Raw genomic sequence first — 19225 nt, 5'->3', positions numbered from 1 at the left:
GAGCTAAAAGCTTTATGGGCATTATTTCATTTATTCATCACAATAACTCCATAAGATAAGTACCGCTATTATCCCTACCTTACAGATTATAAGGCTGAAGCTTAGGAGGTAAAGATATTTTTAGACTAAGGCTAAATCTTCTCCCATCTCTGACCACCCTCATCACCCATATAGTTCTAATTTTGTTTCCTGGGGACTTCCAGAACAAACCTGAACCCTTTTCATGGCAAATAATTTTCATGGCCATTTTTGTGTAAGTGTGGGCATGGAAAGTTCTTGGATCAGGGGTTCAGGTATACCTGGGCTTTCATACAATGCTTCATTTCTGTGTGTTAATCTGGCATGATCACTTAATGTCTCTGGGACCTGCCTTCCATGTATGCAAAATGAGAATGCTGAATCCTGCCTCACACTTCTGCTATGAGAACTGAATAACTAACTTCATATAATGTATTCTGAGCACTGCAATATTTACAATAGACATGCTCAATAATATTAAGTTCACTTTTTTTTTTTTTGTTTAGATTCCCTGAACTCGTACAGGATGGTTCTCCTCCACCCTTTCCTTAAGAGGTCACTAGATATCTGCAATGTTTTTCCAGTATCTTGACTATAATCCTCTCTTTTGGATAACTCAGATATATCATTCACCTTCTCCAAGCACAACTCCCAGGACAGAAGAGAACTGAAAAGAACAGACTAGGGAACTCTAGATATAATGTTATCTGCCTACACTAGAATGGAATAATCTCACCTAATTAATATGAGTAACTTACTCCTTTAAAAGCTGTCTTTGCTATTGGCCAGAATATTGGGTGACTATATCCTGACCTACATTGAGTGCCTCAAGGGATGCATGAACTAACATGAGTTTCTAATATTAACCAATTACCATTCATTAATAATGCTACTTGCATGGTAATTTGGATGAGGCCCAAAACGATGTGATCAGGGCTGCTTTATTATAAAACTCATAGTGGATCATTCACATTGTATTCAGTGCTATGGGCAACCACTGCAGTTGTGCCATGAGGCACAATGTCCATTAATGTGACATTGATAAAAACCTAAGATGGAAGAAACCAAAGCCCCTTGTCAGGGTCCTAAAGGGTCCTAAGGAGTTATTACCTCCGTTGGATAGAAGGAAAGTAACACAGAGAGACTGATACAGCTCTCAAACTTCTGTTAAGGGATCATCTGAAGTTCTTGTTGAAAACATTAATGCTTGGGCTCCACTCCTAGAGAATATGATTCACTATTCCGGGGATCATCATCCCAGAATGAACGAAATGCAGATGATTTATAGACCACAGCTGAAAACACAGTGCTACATTCAATAAGTTTGGAAGCAAACCCAGCCCATCTCTTCACTGTGCTTAGCAGAGCAAAAAGCCACTAGTGGCCTTGAGAAGGCTCAGACAAAGGAAGGGGTATTACTTGCCAAGGGCTTGGATAGGGGCTGTGTAAGTATTTATTGTTCTTGCCAGCTGGGCTCTGAACAAGTGCTATATTGTGCTGACCTTTCCCTATAATGGGCATTAAGTATCAAGTATAACTATGTTGTAACACAAGGGCAGAATGGCAGAATTCATTTTCTTCCTGAAGACCAGAGCCATTACTCAGCCCTATCCAATACTTCAGCACCACGGACAGCTCAACTTACAAAGCTGGCCGACAGAGAGCTCTCTACTAAGATTGGGCTGGCAGCTTTGAAGCTAGCTTAAGGTTCACAGGGGAAGGTGAGAAAGGCAAAAGCTGTCTTGGCCATGGTCCATCTCAGAGAAGTAAGTCATTCACTTGGCTCTAGCAGTGGTAGACAATAGATCGAGTATTTGAATCCATGTTTGTATTATTCTATAGGATCTGCTCTTAGTCATTAAACTACTTACCAAGACCTTGAGCAAGTTACTTAGCTTCTTAAAACCTTCATGAAAATAAATATTGAAAATCTGAATGTCTCCAGGGCATTCTACAGTTAATGAGTAGTAATGAATGAGGATAAAACATAAGGTCACATGCCTTCAGTAGTGGTCAAAATTTGACCTATTGATTTTTCAATCTCATTGCTCATTGCTCTTACACTTGCATCCTCATATTCCAGCCACACTCAGGTTCTGGTCATTTTTTTCAATCCCAAGATTCATGAGATCTGCTTGAGTAGCAGTTTCTGTAAATACTGTTCCTTCTTTTTCTCTCTGCCATTTCCCACTCACATGTTTGCTTCTTATGTTTCCATATGATTTTTTTATGTCCATCATTAATATTTTTGTTCACCTATGATTTGATAGGCATAAACCGTGATGAAGTGGGAGCAATCACAGGATTTATTAATAGAAGTCCAGGTGTTTCAGAGAAAGGAGGTGGAAGTTCCACTATGAACAGAAAATACTGAATGAATGGGTGCTAAGTTCTGAACACTGGAAACTTAAAAATTGGAGATAAAATTGAGTTACATTGAAATAAAGCTTACAAATATAGTGTTAGAATCTCAAAAACATTCAATATATACCCAATGAGAAAATATTTTTTAAGATACAAAGGTACTAACATGGTACTGGGAGGGCATTAACTGGGAAGGGGTCTAAGAAAGCTGAGGTGCTGGAAATGTTTTACGGTTTGATTTTGGTCAACTCCTGTGTGAGAATTCATTAAGCTGCATACTTGAGATATGCCTTATTTACTGCACTTATGAAAATTTCAATATATTTGAAAATAGTAATGCCAAGTGAGAACGAGGGTTTGGAGTATGTTAAGTAGGAGAACTTTCTGGAGGGCACTTTAGCAATAGATATCAAGCACCTTAATCAGTTTCTTGGACCGTGCTTTGTAAATGATTATAGTGACTACAGTGTCTCATTAATTCAAATTAATTGAGTGAAGAGTAAATGGCAGGATATGAGATACTTACAAAGAACATTTACAGGGAATGAGATATGAGTATTCTTTAGGACATTCAGGAAATTTCAACAAAGCTCATACAATCTTCTCTGTCATATTTTTTAATTGCTAAACACAATTTTGCAGAGGGGCATTTTTAGCTTGGAATAGGATTCGCACACATGATAAGAAACCATAGGTTGTATGATAAAGCTCAAAATCTTTCTGCACTCACATTGGAATCCTTTCTTTATTTAACAAACTATATCCTTGCCCATGGAATAAAAGCAGTCTTCAGTTGCATTGAAATAACCCAGGATTCTAAATGATAAGGGCCTCTTTCAAGGCCTTTGAATGCTCCTTTTTCCCTGTAATGTAATTCTAAAGTTGGGTCATGCATGGAGGATCTTTGACCAGCCAAGGGAGCAAGGAACCCAGTAGGTGCAGGGCATCTCCAATGCTCAGCTCTTACCATCTGCAATGAAGTGCTCAGGCACATGCAGAGTCACCTTCACAGTGAGTGGACAGGACATCTGGCTGCCACACACCATGGCCAGAATGCAGGAGCTCACAGCAATCAGCGTCAGGGCTGTCTTGTTCACTGGGCTTTTCAGCAAACCTAGTAACACAAAGACACACAAAGACACCTAAGTCTATGAGGTGAGAAAAGGGGGATAGCAATGAATCTGGAAATCTTGCTATTTTCCAAATGGGAAGATGGAAGAAGGGAGCATATTTTCCAAAGTCTGTGCTTGCGATGACATCTCAATGCCCCTTGTGTGGCTTCGTTTTAACTTTCTGAAAAGTGGGTTTATTATTCCTTCGGTAAAGACAAAAAAAAATAAACCTTCCTGAAAGTCATGGCAACTCTCACTTCTCCACTCGCAATTAAGATGGTCATTCTTGCTAATATTTAGATATTGTTAAACTGTCTACTGTCCTTGGGAGCCAGTGGGAAGTCACTATATTGCTGAATTCAGAGGGTAGAATGGGCATAGGCTTTAGAGTCTGACATCCTGGGTTCAAATTTGGACTTTAGCCTTCATTGCCTGTGGGACCTGTTTCTTCAGTTTTCATATTTGTAGGGTGAGGATAATATTAAACAGCTAACGAGGTTGTTGCAATGATTAAATGGCATCATGTCTATATTGAATATAATGTCTGTTACATAAAAGGATTTCCATTTTAGAAACTGTTGGAATCTGATCAGTTCAAATCATTTTCTCAAGCCTTTATTGGTCACCTACAATGGGAGAAACACACATAGCAGAATAAGAATAGTTCCTGCTCTTCAGGAGCTTATAGGCTAGGGGCAAAGGTAGACCTCTCCACAGCTAATTGGAATTCAGAGAAAGTCATGTTAAGAACTAGCAGAGAGGGTATAGGATGGGAGGGGAGCTTTGCCTAGGAAAATTAAAGACAATTTCATGGATTCAATGGAATGAGTAGATTGAATCTTCATGTCAAGGAGGCCACTGGGGCAGCAAAGAAAATCCAGAGATTATGTCCTGAGCCTCCACTATGTCTCATTCTTTAGGCTTTGTTATTCCTATCTACTTTCCAGGTTTGGATTATCAATTTAAGAGGGCTGCCTCCCAATTTTCTATTATCCATTGGGTTCTTTTTGGAGCAAACCTTTATGCCCAAACCTACTGGACATCTCTCTATGGATGTCCCATGGGCATGACAAAAAGAACACATTCAAAGCTAGACATGTTATCTTTTCCTGAAAGCCTCCTCCTCCTTCTCTGGGGCTGTCCAACTTATTGAAAGCACCACCATGTAAACTGGTCAGAAACCTATATGTCATCTTTCAGTCTCCTGTCTTCCTCTTTACAGCATCCAATCGGCCATACTGTCTTATTTATTCTATGTCCTTAGCACCTTCCCCTCTTCACCCTCCCTCTTCTATTTTGTTTGCTTGTGGAATGGGGTGCTAGACAAGCCTTCCCATCCTATTTCCTGCTGGAATCCCTTGAGCTTTTCCATGGCATCTGGCTACAGGATGTGACCCATGTCCATCAGTCTGGCACCTGAGACCTGTCGTGACAGATCCTTATGCTTGGACCTTCTGTGGCTCTCCCCAACCTGGTCCAGGAGTAGCTGCATTGCTACAGTGCCACCACCATCAACACTCGCTGTCCTGATAATGTTAGCACAGATGTCATTTCTTTCCACTTGTTTTCATGCCTGCCCCCCCAAGCCCATCATTCATTTAGATTAATAATAAATATAAAATCCTCTCCCTTCAGGCAGACAAACTGTCTAAAGCTGATGTGTTTCCCAAAACATCTTATTCAAACACGAGAGTCTAGTAACTGGATGGTAAACTCCCTGAAGGCAGGCATTGTGTATTTTGCTCACCATTGCATCCCAATGCCTAGCACAGCGACTGTCAATAAATGCATCATAATTTCCAGAGATAAAAATAACAGTATTAGTAACCAGACAGAGTTGCTGACCAATCAAAAAGCATGCCAACCTAAAACAACCAACCTTACCAGGCTAATGGACCCTAAAGGAACAAGAGCCCATGTGACAGCCCACTTTGGGAGTTTCTGTAAGGATATCTACTTTTCTTAATAGACAGTGAGCTGATCGAGAGAACAGATCCCATCATTGCCTTCTTGATGCCTCTCATGCCAAGCTCACAGCCTGGAACCTAGAAGTTGCTTAATTTAAGAAAACGACCTTTAACTTTACTGCCAGTCTTAGTAAAATACATAACTTATGGTAGAGACTCTTCTTATATTTGTGGTCATTATATCTGCTAAATGAAAGAATAGGTAAAATAAAAATGATGGTTCTGGTGTCAGGAGACGAAGAATTTCTAAACCTAAAATGAGCACCAAATAAACAGAGAGAGAACAAATTTTATCTCTCATCTGGGAGCTGCAAGAAGCTATTTCAAACTCTGATAACATAAACATTTTAGAAACTAGATAGCATAGCAAGCTAACGTCAATATTTTCAACTAAAAGAGTAGACTCAGACTGGTGCCTTGCACAGGATTTCCCTTAAAATGTCAACATCTTACCTTGAGTCTAGCTATTTAATGAAAGTCTGGAATGACCACCAACAGCAGCAGCACTGAGTTTTTGCTCTAGATTCTATGGAGTCTACTCTGAGGGGAAGAAGATGCTGGGATGAGTCCAGCATGAACAAGTTCTTGGGAAGTAAACCAGGTCCAGGCAGAAAGTGGGATGTATCCAGGAGTTCCTGGCATTGGTGAGGCAGATGCCCTGGATGGACAACAGCATATCCAAGAAGGCATCTCTCAGACCTGGCCAATACAACCACAGGAACAGATGTGATCAAGACATTCCTTTCATTAATTAACCAACTACCAGACGTCCCACCGAGGCTTCACAGGGGTGGTTTCTGAAGTGAGGAAAGAGGGCTCTGGGGCAGGAATGGGGTTTGCTCATACTCTCTCACTGGACTCATACTGCATTAACTGCATCCCCTATGTCATTTAAACCTTCACAGTAATGCAGGGTCTGTAAGATTCAATGGAAGCCCTTGTTGGGCAGCTCGGTTGGTTAGAGAATCATCCTGATATGCCAAGGCTTTGGGTTCGATCCCTAGTCGGGGCACATACAAAAAGCAACCAATAAATGCATCAATAAGTGGGAGAACAAATCTCTCTCTCTTTAAAATTCAATTAAAAAATTAAAATGTATATGTTAAAAAAAAGAGAGACAACGAGGTGGGGGAGTAAAGTCATATTAGCTTTTTGACTCTCAGTTTTCTCATCTAAAAATCAGGTATAAAATGACAAATCCTTCACGGGGGTTGTAAGAACTAAATAAGACAGTAAACGTTCCATGCCTCACACAGTTTCTGGCACATGGCAGGCCCCTAGCAAATGACCATTTTAAAGCCAGACAGTGGTGTTCCTCTCATCACTGATGGCAGAAATCAGGACTGACTTTCCTCTTCGTCCAACATGTAATCAGAACATATTAGGAACTGAATTATTCTTTTCAGAAACTGAAGACAAAAAGAGTGGAGACTGAAGGGAGAGTTGTAAGCAGAGGGAGGGAGAGTGGGGAGGGCAGAATGAGAATAAACTGTGTCCTGGGGCAGCCATTTACTCAGCCAGGGCCTCAATCACCGCAGTGGTCTCTGAAGTCCAGGGAGAAGAAAGCACGCAGGTGAAGTCTCCACTCAGGCCAAGTGACAGTGGAGTAGCCACAGGGACTTCAGGAGTTTCCATGGCAACTGGACCTGGCAGAAACTTCACAGTGGGACTCTACGAGAGGTGACTTTTTAGGAGTTCCTGGCCCAGGGAACTGAGCATCAGCTCTTAGTTCTGAGTATGTGCTGTAGACAGCGGCAAGATGGAAACTACCTCCCTCATAACATCGACCCCCTCCTCATCTAGGTTCTATACCTCATTGTAGGAAGCAGGGGCAGGGAAGAGAACCTCCTTTTGTCAAGTGTTTTTTGTGATCCAGACACTATGGCTAGCATTTCCATCCATCCATCCATCCATCCATCCATGCAATCAACCATCCATCCATCCATCCATCCATCCATCCATCCATCCATCCATCCATGCAATCAACAAATTTTTATTGAATGTCAACTATCTCCCTGCACTGTCCTAGGTACAGGGGAAATGCTACTGAACAAAGCAGCCAGCATCCTTGAGGCTTATATATCAGTGGAGAAGAATCCTCTCATTTAGTCTTTACAGCAAACTGTTACTACTCCCCTGTTTTACAAACAGAGGAGCAGGACTGTGAAATGACTTGTTTCAGGCCACCCAGATTGCATGTGGCAGGGACAGAATTATAACCAGTTCATTCCATTCTCTGTACCATATCATACTGCCTCCTATTTCATGTAGTTGCAGAAGAAGCATGGCTTCTGGAGCCAGACATGCCTATGTTCAAATCCTGGCTAAACAATAAAATTGCCACAGGACAGTTACTAATTGATCCTGCCCCAATAAGACAAATTGTCCCTATCTGAAAATTGATCTAACTCTAATAAGACAAAACGTCTCCATCTGAAAAATGGGAACAATGGTCTTATTTCAGAGCTGATGTGAGGACCAAATAGGATAATGCATGTAATTTAAAAAAAAAAAAAGAGCTTGCTAAATGAGAATTCCAGACCATGACATGAGCAACCTAGGTGCACAGGGTCACGGTGGTTCCTGATTTACACCCAGGTTTGCGGTTCCCTTCCTATCACCTTCAGGGGAGTGAACAGGAACAGAATGTCATTCAGAGCATATTGATTGCTGGAACTGGAGAAAGTTAATAGCCTAATTTTCCTTTCATTCTCCCTCCCCCTTACCCCTCACCTCCTCTCCCAGCAGAAGAGGGTGGCATAAAAATGCACTGCTGGAGAAATTCAACAGGAAATAACTCAGCATTGTTGATCCATGTGCTGCCTATAATTTGGGGTTTGATTGATTCTCTGTTTGGAAATGCCAGGTTGAGAGAAGAAAATCAAATTTAAGTTAAATTTGGAATTAAATCAATCACACTTTATGATGAAGAAAATAGATCTAACCCCATCAGACCACTGTGTGTGGAAAACTTAAAGCTGCCACACACCCATTGATTCCTTCCTCCTGATATTTCTGGGGCACAAGAGACTAGGTCCAATGCCAAGAAGTAATTTCTTTCTTTAAATGGCATATGGGAGTGAGGCGGAGGATGGGCAGGGGACAGGGATTCCAGGACTCTAGGACATTAGGGTGGAGGATCCCAGGAGGAATAGGCTGGAACTTGGTTCTAGACATAGAAATACCCAAACTCTTCCACTTAATAGCTGTTTAAGTTTTGGCATGTTACCCCCACTCTCAGAATCTCTGAGCTCTAATCTATAAAACAGCAATGCTAATCTCTAGCCCACAAAGAAAGTGTGTGGATTAAATGAGAAATGATAATTACAACATGAAGCACACACACTTATGGATCTATGCACTCTTGCTAGCTCTCCTTTCACCCCAGTTCCTCAAAACCTTACTGCCCAACCCATGGACATCAGCAGGACATATGGGACTTTGGCTTAAGCTGGCACTCTGGCTTTTACACGTAGCTGCTAACCTCCATGGAGAAGTTGGTCACCTTACTTCTCTATGCTTCAACGCCCTTACCTGGGAATTGATTCATTCAATAACTAGTTAATTAATGTATGTCTCCTAGGTGCCAGGCCTCCTATTTTGTCCCTTCCTGTTATTTCCAGTGACTACAAATACATCTGAATATATTACATGCTCAATAAATCTCTATTAAATGAGTGAATGAATGAATGAATGAATGAGTGTTTAACTGTTCCCTATTCTACCAAGAGGTGCCAGTACTGGAATATTGCTGTTGGTTTTTTCTGGTCATATGTATTCATTCACTTCCTTCAGCCCAGAAAACATACAAGGAGCCCTTAAGAAGAGGCCAATCATCCTGTATATCAGGGTGACCACAGCAGTTCGCAGGTGCGCCCCATTAACCTCTCTGAGTGCCTCATGGGATTCCTGTCACACCTGAGGTCCAGCACCTCTGTGCTTCTCTGCTTATTTCTGGAAACTAAAATTGGGACACGTCGTCTGACAACCGCAAGTGTCCCAGTGGAGGGAAGAGGAAAGAATATTCGAAACTGGGGCTTTCTCAGAACTCTAGGAAGGGTGGCCCCTCTCCTCAGTCTGACTCATGTCTGGATTCGGCACACTCCACCTCAGTGCGGGGTGCCCAATGAAACGTCCTTCCCCCGTCTTGCCCACCTGGGGTCAGGTCTCCCTTCCTCGTCTCCTCTCAATCTCTGCCATGGGCTAGGTTCCTGTGCTCTCTGGGTCTCTGCCCTTGGCACTCTCCAATCCATAGTATCCTTTAAATCATTTATAATATCCTTTATCTCCCATATTCCAAAGGATTTTCCTTGATCAAACGTCAGATGTTCATCCAGTCTTTGCATGCCTGCAGAGACAGCAAACTCAGCCCTTACCAAGCAACAATTCTGCTCTCAGACAACTGCACTAGACAGCCCTAGAATCTCACTCTAGGAACCAACTCCCACTGTCTATGTCAAGTAGGATTCCCTAATACCTCCTCTTCAGGGCAGCTATTTTCGTTAGTTAAAGGCGGCAATTATGTTGCCTTGGGCCTCCTTCCTCCAAACCAAACATTGCTGGCTTTATTTTGCTAAAGTTATTTTTTTCAGTTTCTTTAGTACACCTTTTTTTTTTTTTTACAATGGCTTTCATAGTAAGTGATATGCCATCATCATCATCATCATCATCACCACCATCAGTATTAACATTTATAATAACACGTGTGAGCTAGGCAATAGAACTAAAAAATTTGCATGTAACCTTTCACTTATCCTTCACAGAAATTTCATGAGATACTCTCTATTATCTGCCATGTTTACACATGAAGAAACTGAGGCCACTACTTGCCAAAGGCTATGCAACTCAAAGACAATAGGGCGGAAGTGGAAAAACACTTGACTTCATAGCTTACTCCTCTATCACCATGCTAGATGTGGCCTGATCACAGAATAATCAACCTTCACCGCCGTGCTGCTTATAGACCTCAGTTCGCCCTGTGGTCCTCTGGTGACTATGGGTGACTCATAGCGGCCTCATCACCCCACCTGAAGTTGACCTCAGGTTTTCAAAGGAGCCTCTCTTAATTACCAACAGGAACTTTACAAGAGGGCAGAAGGTGAGAGGGGCTAGCTAGACAGTGTTTCTCCTCCTTCTTGACCCCAGAAAATACTATGTGGCCTCAACTAGTTCACTGTGCTACTTGGAGCCAGATCATTATATGTGAGGTCACCGGGGGACACGTTTGGCTAGTTCTGCTCCATGACTAAGAAGGGTTTCTATGGTGCAGGCTTGGATTGTGGTGCCCACTGGTAACAGAGGCTGGCTATTTGGGGTTCTCTATGGCACTTCCAGGCAGCTGTGCCTGGGCACATGAAGGGAAATTCAAGGTGAAAACAGTAGAGATGAGGGCAGCGGTGTTAACGGTGAGAATGGCACATACAGTGCTATATTTTTTCAATTCTTTTTGGATTATTCCCAAATATCTCATTCACTTTTCACCAAAAGCCTATGCAGTAGGCATTGCTGTTATCTCCAGTATACAAATGGGGAACCAGAGACTTAATATGAGGTGATTCACCTAATATGAGGTGAACTCATATTTAGACATTAAAGGAATAAATGGGCCTGGGAGCCATGTGTCCTGGCCCTTGGCCAAGTGTGCTTTCCATGACACTATTTTCAGGTCTCACTGGCCAAGTTTGAGAGTAAGGGTCAAATCTCGGTCCGCTACCTCCTGACCCATTGACCGCACAAGTGTATCCAAATGTCCCAAAGAGCCAGTGTAGTTTTAGCCACAAAACAAAGTGTATCTGGAAAGGAAACTTCTATTTTCAAAAAAATAGTTTGGATATTTTACATCCATCTCTTGAAGTGTTAAAGCATATCATAGATTCTGTATTGAACGCCTCTGGAAAGGACTGCACTCAATCCCCTTTAGCAGAATTTAACCTGATGTTTTCTAAAAGTATTCATTATATTTCGAACTATTATTCTTCAGAACAAGGTAGGGAAGACAATGAGCTAGTGTAACTATGTATACAAAGGTTGCTGTTAGTAAATCAACATCTCCCAAAATCAGCCAGTCCCCCTATGCTAGGTACTGTATTAAAGAGTCTACGTGCATTTAAGCTCCTCAACAGCCTTGCAAAGCAGGGAAAACTGCCTCCATCTGCACAAGGGAAAACCAAGACTTAACTGTGGGGAAGTGATAGGGGAAAGGTCCATGGTCAGTGCTGTCTAACTCCAATATCTGCACTCCTCTGGTTCCCAAGTATTCAAAGAAAATGGAGTTTTACAGTCACAGGAAAAGAGGCCCAAGGAAGGAAAAGAGGCAAGTACAAGAGGCCAGTTCAGGACAATAAGACTATTTAACTGATACTTAGTAGGCTGATGGAATGCATTAGGGGAAGGAAAAAGATGCTGTACTCAATAGATGAATTTTCACTGTGCAAATTAGGAACCACAGAGAAGATAATTCAAATGAGCTGAAGTTCTCGAAAGGCTCAGAAGTAATTGGGAAAGAAGGAAGAAAGAAAGGTGGTGCTTGGGTTTCAGATTCCCAGGTAATCATCAGCTGGTATTGACTTTTCTTAAGACACAGATGCTTGATTCAGCATTCCCCCTTCTGTTTAGCTGCACCACCGACATCGACCCACACCATTGATAGAGAGGTGAGTGGCAAAGAAAAGTTGGGGACCGAGCAGTGGTTCCAAAGGCACAGAGCAAAAAGCAGCCCCAAGTTTCCAGGGCTACCAACAAAGCTGAGGGCCAGTCACCTGCCATCTCCATGAAAGGCTCATTTCTAGCTGCTTTTTTTCAGCTCGCCAATTCACTGTTGCATTCTCCTAGGAAATATCACTGGACTTTGGTCCAAGGTTCGTGAAAGCAGAAGGAGAGACATAATGTTTACTGTGCATTTAGTATTAACTAGGTCTGCTGTGGTGCTCTTTACCTACAGAATCTTTTATTCCATATGTCCACTGTCAACTCTAAGCAAATCTGCCATTACATGACATTAAAGGAAAGAGAAAATGAGAGCGTATAACTGACTTTCCCACAGGCTCAGAACTAGCAGGGGACAGATAGGGAACTAAGATGTATTGACCTCCAAACTCAGAGTTTCTTCCATTGTATGACACTGTATCTCTTCTAAAGAAAGAGGGCTTCCTCAGATGTCCATGCTCCTTCCCCTTCACCTCTTTCTCCCAGTTCTCAGATTGTACCTAAGAAAGAGTGGAAAATGAAGCTTTGTCTGATGGCCCAAAAGCCTTCTGCTGGAGTTAGATTTGCCCGTCCCCTTCCTTGTGAGAGACTGCACGCACTCCCCATACTCGTGTTGTCCTTCCTACTTTACTCAACATGTCAAAGGTAGAACAGATTTTCAGAGAATTCCCATCTCCTGGAAATCTGCCCAGAATGTTTTAACTCTCAAGATCCAGAAATTACTCTTAACTCCTGTCACAAGTATCATCTGTTCTCATTTGAATCACAGGATCTCAGAATTCCAGGACACACAAAGGGCTTTGACCCTGACATATTATACAATACAGGCAGTTCCCTACAATGCTTCTTCTCATGGTTATCCAACCTGTGTTTGAATACCTAAACTGGGAGTGGATTAGAGTCCCCCCCAAAAACAAACAAACAAATATTGTCATTGATGATGATGATATTGTTGTTGTTGTTGTTGTTTTGGAGAACTTACTATTCATGACACATTGTGTTAAATATTTTATAGATATTACTTTATTTAATCAATCATAAAGTTTTGGTAGCTCCTTATCTTACAAATAAGGCAACTGAGTCTTGCCCAAGGCTAGAAGGTTATCCAGTGGCAAAGCTGGGATTCACATCCTGATCTAGATCTCAAAGCTCTTGTCACTAACCCGTAGGGTCCCATCATTGCTAACCTTCAGTCCAAGGAGCATGACGGTATGAAATGAAGATCTACTGCTATAGCTATAACCAGCTGAACATGTTCCTGTCTTTAAGAGTTCACAAACTAATCTCCATCCCTCTTGTCGAAGGCAGCCTTTCAGTTCTGAAGTTGGAAAACAGGTCCCACAGCCTTCTTTTGATCTAAACACAGATTCTGTCATTGGATTCCCACATGCAGGAAACAATCATGGAGCCAGAAAGGCAGCTCTGGAGGAATCACTTCAGACCAGTGAGGCAGTCTAATCCATCAGGCCACGGTTAGGAGGACAGGAGAGCAGTCTTTCTAAAGACACACCACCCAGAGCCAGACTTAGATCCCATCTGTCTCAGATTCCACAATAGTGTTTCCCAGTTCACCTCTTGGGATAGTTGTCATAGCTTCTTATCTTCTGGAACAAAAACAGCACATCTTCTGCCTCTCCTATTCCCTGTGGGACTGGGCACAGTACACTACGCATTCCTGCATGTTATATGGGTCCAAGAAGGATAACTTGGTCAATGTCCATACACAATAGAAATGAACCATGCCCAAATATTCCCACAAAACAACCTCAGCAGATTGGTATAAAGTCTAAAGCACAGTGGATTAAAGTAATGAAAGAACATGGACTTTGAAGGTAGAGAATCTTGGATTCAAATACCAGGTCTGTCGTTTTCCAGTTGACCTTTGGCATGTCTCCTTATCCTAATGTGTAAAATGTGAATAACATTTACTCCACAGGGCTGTGAGAAAGATCAAATAGGAAAATATACATCGCATAGTAGGTACTCAATGAAGAGTAGCTTTTATCATCATCATCATCATCATCATCATCATCAAATATAAGACCAATAAACATAGAGACTGACCTTTGTACTCAGGAAACTGCCTGCATAAATTTAGGATGGATCATAAGTGGGAGAAAGGCCATATGGACAGAAGCATACTGAGTTTCCACTAAGAGAAGGTCCACACACATGCTAAGCCTCTGGTGGACCCTTTGCATCCATTACTCAGTCAGTTCCTCACAACAATCCTTGGGTCCCCATTCTATGGACCAGAAAAGTTGAGCTCAGGGAGAAGTGGTGTGTTCAAGGTCATAAAACTAATATACTGCAGAGCTGGTAATATAGTTCAGGTCTGTGTGATGCTCTAAACAAGACATAGACAAGGGGTCCACATTCTGAAGACAGTAACCGGTGTTGGATGGGTGATTTTGTCAGGAGAGAACACCAGCGGGAGGATATGAGACATTTAGCCTTGAAGCAAGGAAGTCTCAGAGGGGCCTGCAGATAGGGCTGTTTTAGAAGACATCCAAACACAGAAAAGGGGAAAGGAAACAGATGTTCTGCATGAGAAACCATTGGGAACCAAGGCACTGGCTTAGATGTTTGACATGCATCGTTTCACTTAGTCCTTAAAGCAATCCTCTGAGTTAAGTAGCATGATCTCCATTTTCAAATGAGGAAAATAAAGCTCAGAGCGATCACTCTTCTCAAGATGCACAGCCAAAGGTAAAGCTGGAACTCAACAGAGGTCTGCTTGACCGGAAAAATCTATGTTCTTCTTGCTTCCTACTAGGCTTGTTTACCATCAGTTCCTTTGCAGGTCTAAGGAACTGGAAGGACATTTAGCCTGAGGAAGTGGATTCTAAGATCTAGGGTCTTGCTTAGTATCCAAATCCTCATTCTAGCAAAGAAAGGCACTAGGGCCCCATGGGGGACAGAGGACCCTGCCTTTTCCTAAGTGTGGGTGTTTAGCTGCGAAATACCTAAGGATTTTGCTAGAATAAGCACACCTGTCTCCAGCTCTTTAATTCGAGGAGGGCATTTTTTCCCTCTGGTTTTCCAATCCATTGCCCCCTCTTTAGGCCACTAACATTTCAGCAAAAGTGCGTTTGCATTGTGTTTAAACAGCCATCTGGAGATAAACAGCTTTGCCTTTAGACCTTTGAGTAGGGAATATAAAAGAGGATAAAAGAAGAAAAAAGAAGCAAGGAAAAAATCTTCCTGCAAAGTATTTCTGCCTAAATGCATTTCCACGCAGAGGCCTCTAGCCATTTCAGGCTGACATTCTGGGCCTAAACCTTTCAAGCTTGCTGGTTTAAATATGCCACCTCCAAAAGAACAATAGTGATCTTAGCCTAAGGGACATGCCAGACCCACATTCTGTCCTGTTCTTTAGAGGAGGTGCGGGGCGGGGGGAGGGGGCGAGCGGTAGGGAGGCCATGGGAAGAGCTCTGTTCTGAGAGTCTGTGGACCTAACTGGAATACCTACCAGCTCTGCCGTTACTCACAGTGTGACCTTGAGCAACCGCCCCCCACTAGACTTCTCTGCCTCTCCATCTATAACAGCAGGAAGTCCATTCATTCAACAGTATTTGTGGAGGGCCCACTCTGCATTGAGCTCTGTGCTGTGATCTGGGAATCCAGAGATCCAAGCCATCAAGGGTTTCAATGTCCAGAGAGGTAGCAGACTTCTGAACAAAAAATGTAATGCAAGGGAACCACCATGATGACAGAGGTCAGTGCAGAGGAGGGGGCCCTTGGTTCAGGTTTGAGAACCAGGAAACCATTCCTGAGAGCTGAGGTTTGTCACATAAGAGTAAGGATGAGGAAAAAAAAAAAAAGAAGTTGTGGTCCAAGAGAAGGGAAGAGCAAGGGCAGACAGAGCACTGCCCATACACTAGAGTGGTGGGAACAACAGCTCCATGGAATAGAATATTGGCAGCAGAGGCCAGAGAGGTGGGTGGGGAACAGCTCACACAGGAAGTCATGGCCTGCTGCATGGAGAGAAGGCTTTATCCTAGAGGATGTCTCCAGTCCTTTCTGGGCAGCCTCTTCACGTTGTGTATGCCTGAAATACCCCTCATTCATTCACTTTGTCAATAAGGATGTGGCATCTACTACGTGTCACACATTGTGGTGGGTGCTGGGGACACTGCAACAACAATTCCCAGGAGAGGGATCCAAAGACCGATGAGATCTGCCACTGGGCCTTGGCAGTAGGTCCTCAGGCTAGAGGTAGAAATCTGAGTCTGCAAAGAGTCTGTAAGCGCAGCAGGCATGTTACACCCGAGGAAGCGGAAGGACATCCTGGACAGAACTTGAGAACCCGAGGCTTGGGGAGAAGCCATTCCTCAAATCCATGAGACAAACAAACACGAGTCACCTGACATGAAAGACAGACCTGACTGGGAGAAAAGGAAAGAGCTGAGGGGACCAGGGAGGCAGTGCTAGAATGACTCCCCACGGTCCCCACCCCCGGGTATTCACACCCTGTGCAATCCTCTCCTTTAACAATTTGACTCTGTCAAATGGGCTACAGCAAAAGTGTGACAAGTCACTTCTAAGACCAGGGTCCAGCAGACCAGGACTTCCATTTTGCTCCCACTTACTCTGCTTCTTCTCCTTTTCGGGCTCTGATGAAGCCAGATGCCATGTTTTGAGCCACTCTACGGAGAGGCCCACAGCATAGCACCTGGGTACCCGCTCTCAGGAAAATGAATCCTGACAACAACCCCACGCGGGATCTGGGAAGCAGACCCTGCCGCGGTCCAGCCTGGAGATGAGCCCGGGTTGACGACTGCATGCGGCCTCCTGGGAAGCCCTGAGCTGGAGGGCTACTTACATGGGCTGGGGCGCCTGGCCCATGGAGGAAACATTTGTTGTGATAACAAATGTCAATAAAAAAAGTTTGCTGAGGTAATCCATGTTTGTCCTTTTAAGCTTCTCATTTCAGGGTGAGTTGTTACACAACAGTAGATAACTAATACTGGGACCTACTTAAATAAGTAACTGAGGAAGAAAAGTCCTCATCCCTAGTAAAATATCCAGAGACCTTTAGGTTTAGAAGAGACCTCCACTCATGTAACAAAGGTCCCCTGAGCACGTGGCATGTTCTATGCTCTGAGCAAGTTGTTGGATTTCCCACGGAGCCAGGCACAGCCCAAATCTGGAGGGAGCATGGTTGGGTAGGCGAGGTAAAGGGGTCGTTGTACCAGGATAACTACCAGGTTATCTTCCTACTTCATAACCTCGTAAGAGCCGGGAGGAAGAGGCCACCAAAGTGCGCTTGACAAAATCTGGGTGGCTTCATGGAGCAGGAAGTTCCTTTTATCTCTACAAAGTCATTTCTTTCTGGAAGGCTCGATGTTTACACATCAATCCTGGAAGCTAAGTTTGTGAAATGGAAGGCTTGTGAGCTCTGCAATCAGACAAATTAGGCTTGAAACCCAGCTCAATAATTTCTCAACACTGTGGACTTAGAAAATCAATATAAAGGCAGAGCTAAGAACATGTCCCTTCGGTTCCCACAGAGCTGTAATCAAGCACCAGCACTGCCCAGATCTCATTGAGAGGGCTGGTACAAATAATTTCATCTTCCCAAGTCTCAGTGTCCCCATTTGTAAAACAGGAAGCATTAAAATACCTGCTTCACATGATTACCTGAGCTAAAGCAATAACTTTTTAGCACAGTGGCTGATAATCTCAAAGACTCGCTAATTTTTAGCTAGTATCACTGAGAAGTTACTTAATTTCTTCATGTCTCATTAAGCATTAGAGTCCTCAGCACTTTGTTTGGTATTTACTGAGTGCTCAGTGACTGTTAGCTGCTACACCTATTTTTATTACCCACAGAGCCCCCAGACCCAGCGAATTGTCACAGTTCTTCCTAGACTAAGGGCTAGGCAGCAACGATGCATCCAAGTTACACATCCTTGTGCATTTATAAAAATGCTCCTTACCCCACCCCTGGGAGCACTTGGCTCCTTGTGCTGGGATGAAAGGGCACAGATTATTTCTGCAGTAGCAGCTGTGCGGAGGCATCACTCAGGTAGCGATGACAGGGACAGGCTAACAGTGGTCCCCTAAGTTACGGGAATTCAGATGCTGCACACAACCTGGAGCTTCCGGCATGTGCTGTTAAATTACGGTACAGCCACAATAGTAAGAACATTAGCACGTATTTATTTATAAAATGCCCACATCTGAACAGCCTGAAGAGCTGAAATAGAAGCCCTACTCAATTTTATAGAAACTTACATATGTTTCTATATGTGAGAATGTGAATATATGTGCAAGTGTATAAGAACTGAGATTAGGACGTAGGTAGGCTTATAGTAGAAGTAACAGCAGCCCTGGGAATCATAACTATGAATTTCTCCTTCCATTTCAATCATCTACCAGAATCAGCATTAGCAATGTTGCTTCCTTCTTGGTTTTCCAGTAGTCAGCAGCTCAAAGCACAGAAAATGCCATTGTGAAAAGTCAGCAGGGTTCAAGTTCCCAGATTCACCAGTTTCTGGCTATATGACCTTGGCTGGTCATTACATTTTGGAACATCAGGTTCTTCAAATGATAAAATGGGTATGATAATACCTTGGTCTATTGTAGGAGCTAGATACTTCCTCGTTGTCTCCTTTCCTCCATATGCCAAACTACTAAGGGCAGGATATAGCAAAGTTACAGATAACCTCCCAAATGACTATTTGCAAAACTTATTTAGTAAAATCCTACACACGGGGAGAGAGGGATATAAAACCTACCACTCCTCTCTTCACACACAATTCCACCTTCTTCAAGGGCTTGGACCCTGCCTCCTTTTCTCTAGCACAGGGCCTAGTACTGTGTAGCAGCTACACCAATATTTGGTTAATGAATAAATGGATAAATGAATGAATGGACAGAGCCCTCAACCAATCATCTATTTCAGAGAGAAGGAGCAGGCTTCCTGGGATATTTCCAAAGGAGAAAGAACTACAACCTACTCATTACCTCCTCGGTGCAGAGAATGAAGTAGGCATGAAATGCAGCTGAGGTACCACTTTGTCTCCCAATGAAATAATAATATCTACCATGGTT

General features: G+C 43.0%; 1 protein-coding gene across 3 annotated transcripts in view; it reads right to left on the bottom strand.

Moving 5' to 3' along the window:
* The window catches only part of ASTN2 (astrotactin 2), an 807209-nt gene that overhangs the window by 480492 nt on the left and 307492 nt on the right, over positions 1 to 19225 (bottom strand). For all 3 annotated transcript variants that reach the window (XM_054584473.1, XM_054584474.1, XM_054584475.1), the window contains one exon: positions 3350 to 3496. In XM_054584473.1, coding sequence (XP_054440448.1) covers positions 3350 to 3496 — 147 coding nt within the window. The remainder of the gene's footprint in view (positions 1 to 3349; positions 3497 to 19225) is intronic.

Source organism: Pteronotus mesoamericanus, unplaced genomic scaffold, assembly GCF_021234165.1.
Source record: "Pteronotus mesoamericanus isolate MK-2021 breed Mesoamerican mustached bat unplaced genomic scaffold, CSHL_Meso_final contig_78, whole genome shotgun sequence".
Classification (NCBI taxonomy): Eukaryota; Metazoa; Chordata; class Mammalia; order Chiroptera; family Mormoopidae; genus Pteronotus; species Pteronotus mesoamericanus.
Note: the sequence above shows the minus strand (reverse complement) of the source record. Positions and strands in the feature narration are given on the sequence as shown.